The sequence below is a fragment of the Opisthorchis viverrini genome, assembly GCF_000715545.1.
Source record: "Opisthorchis viverrini unplaced genomic scaffold opera_v5_103, whole genome shotgun sequence".
Lineage (NCBI taxonomy): Eukaryota > Metazoa > Platyhelminthes > Trematoda > Opisthorchiida > Opisthorchiidae > Opisthorchis > Opisthorchis viverrini.
The window spans coordinates 736,334-743,556 of record NW_008751758.1 but is presented as its reverse complement, the minus strand read 5'-3'; the positions used below and the strand labels follow the sequence as shown (position 1 = coordinate 743,556).

Below are 7,223 nucleotides of genomic sequence, written 5' to 3'. Positions count from 1 at the left end.
CGTCCAAGTCGGAAAGAAAAGGTGGATCCGGCGAATGAATCAGTTGAAGATGCGCTATTCAACAATGAACTCAGCGCCGAATACAGGGGAACTGAGCCTTAACCAGTTGTTGGATATGAAACCAGAGATGCGCTATTCAACAATGAACTCAGCGTCGAATACAGGGGAACTGAGCCTTAAGCAGTTGTTGGATATAGGTGAAACCAGAGCAGCAAATACAATGAATCAAAAGCAGAACGATACAAATCCGCACGAAAAGAGATCGAGACCGAAACGAAAGCGAAGGTTCGTGCAACCCTTCCAGGTTGACCCAAGAAGACAAAATCATGCATATCCCGGGTAACCAAATTTTTAAAAAGAGGAAATGTTACCAGAACGGATCTGTTAATTGTCTAAAATTTCGTCTTAACTACGGACTGATAGTTTCTGGTCAATTCTCACATTCTGGTTAGATTTGTCGTCACCACACGTTCAGCCACCAGATTGCATCGTGCTGAGTTCCTATTGATTTATCCTCGTTCCGCTCTCACGTGTGACTCCTATTGGTCGTTGTATTTCGTTATTTTTCTGCTCGATCGTGCATAACTGTTGGTTCCTATTGGTTATTCAGTTGAAGAGAAAGTCTCAGCCAATTCGTGCCGTTTTTTTCCGATGTATATAAACCGCCTTACTTCGCGGCAAAAAAGACCTGTTCCTGTGCTCGACTTTGGCTTCTTCCTTACGCGAGTTGACGGGTTACCTCCGGACGACACAACAAGGCCATCGTCGCTAATTGAGCGCATCAGCTGAAGCCAACAGCTGTCATAATTTCCGTATTCCGGATGGCAGAGAACTGGAACCGAGCTGCTAAAATACGATGTTGAATAAGAGATTTAATTGATCATTTATCCCTTTCCTCATGTTTGCTTTTAGTCAGTAGTAGCTACTACTGTTTCGTTTCTGTTAGCTAGTCACTGTGCTCATAACCTTCGTTGTCGTGCAGCATCCCATGAAAGCCGAGTACTCGCCTATTATTTTAGTCAGGGTGGCGCTACTTTACTTCTTATGTTATTTTCTTTGTAGTCTGTTGATCCCCCACTGCCAGCGACATCACCCAAATCTGTGGCTTCCAGCTCCCATGAAGGACCCGGCTGTCGAACGTGAGGGATTCTTCTCAGACCTTCGACATTTACAGTCTTCAGTGAGGCATGAGATTAAGTGTGAGTGAATTTTTTAGCACCTCTGGAGGTGCATTCACCGCTGTTGGATGCAGATATTTGAACTAATATGATTAATCAAATAAAAATAGTTCGTTTAATTCAACCTAATTTACTCCAATTAATAATTCGACTAAGGGAGAAATCCTGAGAAACACATTAATCTTTCTATCTTTATCGTCTAACTTATCGTCCAGGGGTGTTGTATTGAACACAACTTTCAAACCTGTCGAAGATCTATAGCCAGAGTGAGTGGAAGTATTTCTATATGACGAAGTGAAGATTGTTGATATGGTTGAGTGTTCCGGGGTTCGAAATCTACCTTATTTAACACTCGCATTGCTTTCCGGTTACTTGGCACCTACGCTCTAAAAAGCTAATACGACTCGCTGACTGGTTTTCAACGGTTAGAATTTGAATTAGGTGTTATTTTCTTGTCGTAACAAGCCTTTGTTTGATATACTCAGACAACCTGACAACTGGTAAATAAGTAAATGGTTCCGTCTGAGTCATCATCCATCATCACGAAGTACCTGATAATTTTCGGGCCACGAGCGCGTGATTTTACAGGATGTTTACAGTGCAGATGTGGCTACGGACGAATGTGACGTGCGGATTTACGGAATGTGATACATCATTGATAAAGTTCATAGTCTTAGTGATTGTTGATGGTCGAAATCCATGCTGGTCGGCCGTGCTTTGAGCGTCCGAAATGCATAAGCATGTTAATTCGCACAGAACATGGTCACACATCGATTGCTGTTATCGGTTGTCCAGTTTTCGGCTGTTTTCGAGCATTGATTGTCTCAACCGTGATTGGGTTTGCACCCGAGTGTTCTGAAAAGCTACGTAGTACTGCGTCATCGGACCATCCGAAGCAATTGTTGATCTGACAGACGTGGGAGAATTGTTCAGTCTGGAGTATCTGTTGTTTCAGGCCGCTCCCAACTTGTACACTATTTGCTCAACTAGTGGTGATGCAAATCCTTCTTCGTTTCGGTGAATCTGATGTGCACTATCCACGTGGGTGTTTTGATCACTGCCGAGTTGAATTCAATGTGTGATCACGTGCAGTAGCCCTCATTCTATTTGAATCGCTCTTTCTGAAAAGCATTATGTTCCGTTATCATTGCGGAGCGTTTCTGTACCCATACGCTATCCAGTCATTGGGATTGTCCGTTTCTTTTTTCGCCTCCAGTCGAATTTCGGGAGCTTGAGCCCTACAAAAACGCTACCACGGTGGAAGAGGAAAAAACTTTCCTTGTAAGTTTGTATCAGTAGTCATCCTAGCTGTTTTCTCCATTATGGGTTGTGACATGTCGCTGTGGACATCTTGGTAGTGCTCCTTTCTGAACATGCCTGTTATTGTTTTTGTCTTCTGTTGATCCCACTGTAACTAACTTTCTTGGCTTGGGTATCTTTGTTCTCGTACCCGATCCCATGAACCTAGTGATGCCTGCTTTTACATAGGGACCTTGGATGTTAGGTTGTGGGATGTGTACCGATTTCGTTGTAGTTGTTTAGAGAGTAAACTACCAAGATTCGGTTAATTGTTGCATAGATCTGATCCAACTATGGTGAACCCCTAAGTCTCCTGGCGATTGTTGAATGCACTGCACGCGTCGTCCTTGAGCAGTTCTTCACAGATTTCGGTCAAGTAGGTGATAAGCAGCTGCTTGTTGTTTTCTTCCGGCAATGTCAATGTCCCTTCAGCTTTAGGTGTTGAAGTATTCAGCTTGGTAGATATTTTCCTCGCTGTGCGCAGGTATTTTCTCACGTATTTTTAATCCTCAATGCGCTTCGAAAAGTTGGGATGTTCATGGGGAATCCATTGTGTTGAATTTCTGCACGTTATTATTGTTTTCTGAGGAACTTCCCATGTAAAGTCGTCTAGCAAATCTGTTTTTCGAACAATATTTCAACTCTGCAACTTTCCAATAACTTGGAGTAAAGCTATTCTGACGGTCTCATTGAAAGCTATGCGCTAACTCAGCATGCTTTTGGTGATGCATGCACGTCGGGTTAGGTTTTTTAACGGTCAGGTAGATTTCAACTTGGAAGAGATTCGCAGACGTTCCTTCATTTTGTTAGCAGCGTTACATATCTGCATGCATTTGATGTTGATTTGTTATGACCGTACACGTTTTTATCCGTATGATTGAAACCTGTATTTGGTTTACGTTTTAGACCTTGTTCAATCAGTTGGATGTCGGTCTTATGGTTGAAGTCACTCGGGCGCTCGACCAACTTTTTTACAAAGACCTTCATGCCCTGGTTGTCTTCTTTGAACAAGAGAGACTGCGAATAGCCTCAGCACTATTCACAGTACAACACGTGGATGAATTCTAACACACAAACCATTCATCCTAACTGCTTTTATTGTATTTGCGACCAATTTTGATCCAACCGTCTAAACTGCACTCGTTCATCCATTGTTTTGTTGAATTGACTGTTATACGCCGTTCGCCCAATTCCCCTTGCTGTGATCCAACTCGCGCATTCTCATTGGGCTAGTTACACATAGTACACAAGATACCGCTACATCTCAACCCATCCACCTTTCAGCTTTTTCTCTATTTCCGAAACCATTTACTCGTCGCCACTGTGGTACCCATCGGAAACTGGTGTGCCTAACTATCCGTCATCTTTACTGTTTGTAGGACTCAGTTTCCTTATGCAATACATCTATCAGGCCAAAGTTCATCTGAAATATTTTCCAGAGGGGATTCCTCGGAGTCACTGGGGCAATTTGCATGATAAGTTATGCAGTAGTATGAGTGCTGTGGAATGCGATACAATTAGAATGCATTAAATAACTTGGATGTATTTGGCTAAGTTTTCCAGGTGATTCGTTAGTGGACCGTATATAGCTAAGCAGTCTCACACAGGTGATACCTGCAGACTTGAAAATCTTGAAAACTCGACGGTTGAAGGTGGGCAAGTACCTTCCTGCATGTCCGCAGTAAGTAACAAACCTTATTCACCTGAAAATTGGTCTCCATGTTGCAGTCCGGGCCTCAGTTAGCTCTGTAACGAATTGAGGTTAGCACTTTCAGAAGCTGTTGCAAAGAGACGACGTTGTCGTGGCATTGCGGTCTTTGCACATCCATGACCCATTAAACTATACTTCGTATGTTTCATTCTGATATCCACAAAGTTTCTTGTACTACGTTGGTCTGTTGAGTACAGTCTTCTGGTCCTTCAAACTAGCAGTTAGAACAGGTAGGGTGGTCAGGTTTTGGGGCAAGGGCTTTGGTGAAAGGCCCTAATCCTTCTCCTATCGACGATATCCTTACCCACGTACACCCGTGAACCTTACCGCTAAAAGTACTGACATGCCACGTCGAAAGTCGCTCGTTGCCATCATCCGGATCGCCTTTTTTGCTGGATGCAGTAGGATGGATGAGCGAAAACATGTTACTGCTGATGCCTCCCTTCTTATTCCCTCACGTATTTCATCGTACAGGTCCCAGCACTGCGATTGACACATTGTTCGTCTTGCATCATGCACAGCTTTTGTGCTTCCGTCCCGACTAGCAGCTTTAAACACCGAAATCAGTCTCCAAACCCTGAAAACCGGTTCAATTATCTGACTTTATTGTTCACACACTGAAACAGGAAGGACAACAATCAGTTTAGCTGGTGCGCTGGATTACCTGTGCATTGATGTATACCTTCTGTGCTACAATTGAATTGACTGCCTTATCTCTCCACTTCCGGTTGTACAACTCTGGTGACGTGGGGGGCACTGCAGCTGGCTATACCAGGCTGGATAGTGTGTTGAGCCAATGAGCGAAAGTGTATCTGTTTGATTTGATACCTGTTGGCAGTCGCCTCTGCGCCGTTCGTTTGGCAACTCTGTGAAGCAATCTCGGGAAGATGAGGTCCATGGCTCTCTTATTGTGTCCGCTTACGTCCCGATGGACTGTAGCTCCGAATCTGCGAAAGGCAGATTTTATGGCATCCTATGTGCTTTTTTACTACAAGATTCGAATTCAGACACTGGTCGGAGGTAGGTAAGCTTAGTGCTGCTGAGGCTCAGTCATATCATCAGTGCATCGCTGTATAACGGAGCGTTGCGATGCGTTTCTGAACGAATTTGGTTGCCTTGTCGCCTTTCGGTGTTCCATGTTGCATTATGATATTTCCATTTCATCAATAAATCAGCCAGTACTCTAGCTATGTTAGGGGATTGGTGGCATTTGTTTCACAGTGCATGCTTCGCATCACCACTATGTACTTTTTTCATGAACTGCCAGAGGTCAGGGACGTAGGAGTCTCCTCAAATGGTTGACAAACCGGTTGTCTGTCACCTTACACTGCAACAGAATATTGAGATACTGGTTTAACAGATGTCGGTTGGTTCAACATATTGGATAAAATTCTATACTCTAACACTGACCTTGGTTGATTTCACAGCTTTGATAAAGAATCGCGGGGATTCACTTGTTTTTGGACTCAGATGTTCGACAATGAATAGTCAAAGCACGTGGGACTTGCTACACGAGAACTGAAGCTCAGATATTTTGTGAGCTTTAAACAAGTAGCTGACCGTTTTATCGGTCCGTCTCTGAATAGCGGTGTCGGTCTGAAAATTTGCGGCCTCTGTGGACTATGCTTTTTTAGAGCTGGTGGTGAGCCCGACAACCCAATTAGAAGCACAAGACTTTTCTACCTTGTTGCATATTCTCATTGATTTAGTGCAGCAGTCGCTGACAAACAGTCTTGGCAATATCAAACGGTTTGTTCGTTTGGGATGTAAATGATTGAGTTTCATAGCCTCACCTGAAAACAGTTACCCGAGGACAAGACATTGGCAGGCGCTTTATAAGGAGACACGATGCCGAAGGCTAATTGATCCGGAGAATAATAGAGGTATTCCTAATCTACCCCATGGAAAATTGGGAATAACTTAATATGGATGCAACTGATGTGAACACTATGAACCAGAACAAAACACAAGAATTGTCAATTATGGTGGGTCTGCTCATGCCTACCATTGCATGACCAACAATGTGGTTATGTTATCCACTGAAGTGATTGGTGATGAGTCGTTCTTATTGAGGTGTTACTGACAATGGGTTCGATTGTGGCGATATCAGTTTAACGAAATGGCGAACGAAGGTGAGATTGCGCTCAGAAGTTTTATGGGAATGTAGCTCAACCGGATTAGTCGCCGTACGGGCGCACCGTCATTAAATCCTATAGTGCTCAGCAAGAAGCATGTACTAGTTATTTCCTAAGTGAATTTGATAGGTAATTAGTTCTCAACCATTCCGCACCCATCTACTCCCACCCATTGGTAAGCGTCCTTCCTTATTCATGTGGTCGGATTTGGGGATTGATTATTTGTGCCCATTCAAGTTTTCGTCATAAAGCGATTGAACTGCATGTAGCATTCGTCGAACGGGAAGGACTCACAATCTTGTGTGAATTCGGGTCCTCATCCCTCTTGAGTCTTGAAATCACCCCTTGATTAAGAATTGCAGTATTGCGTTAACCGAGTTCCATCTCTTGTGGATTTTGATTCGCCATGTCCTTACGTACGTGTTTTCTAAGTTAATGTTAAACTACAATAACCACATTTGAGCACCCTGGCAGCCTCCCAGCTTTAGGATAATCACTAAGTGACTAACAAATGCAGACCGACTTCCACGGACCCCTATCGGACCGGCAATAGTTAATTAGCTGATCTTTCTGGGGGCATTTGTTCCTCGAGTTGAGTGAACCTCAGTCTGCTTAATTAGCAAGTAGGCGTTTCTCATCGAACAGACGTCAACGCCGTTACTAACAGAACTGGCATTGGGCATTCGTGATTTGCTCTGAGATTTGAATCTTTCGTAAAGGTAAGTCTGCCTATGTGAACTGACGCTTTTGCACCCATCTCTGTACAAAAAATATCACAGTTGCGGTATAAAAATATTACTCAGTGGCTATATCGATTTAATACAGAAACCAAGTAGATTGTGCCCTTCGCTTGCACAGAACTGGTTATCAGCCGTGTATGCGTAAAATTGTGGTCGTTAC

The 7,223-nt window shown here is 43.5% G+C and overlaps 1 protein-coding gene across 1 annotated transcript in view; it reads left to right on the top strand.

Annotated features, from left to right (window-relative positions):
* T265_05434 (hypothetical protein) overlaps positions 1-3,975 on the top strand; it is a gene marked incomplete at both ends in the record, with an annotated part of 30,134 nt that extends 26,159 nt beyond the window's left edge. The window contains 3 exons of the mRNA XM_009170441.1: positions 1,063-1,199; positions 2,395-2,459; positions 3,384-3,975. Coding sequence (XP_009168705.1) covers positions 1,063-1,199; positions 2,395-2,459; positions 3,384-3,545 — 364 coding nt within the window. The remainder of the gene's footprint in view (positions 1-1,062; positions 1,200-2,394; positions 2,460-3,383) is intronic.
* Positions 3,976-7,223: the final 3,248 nt, after the last annotated feature.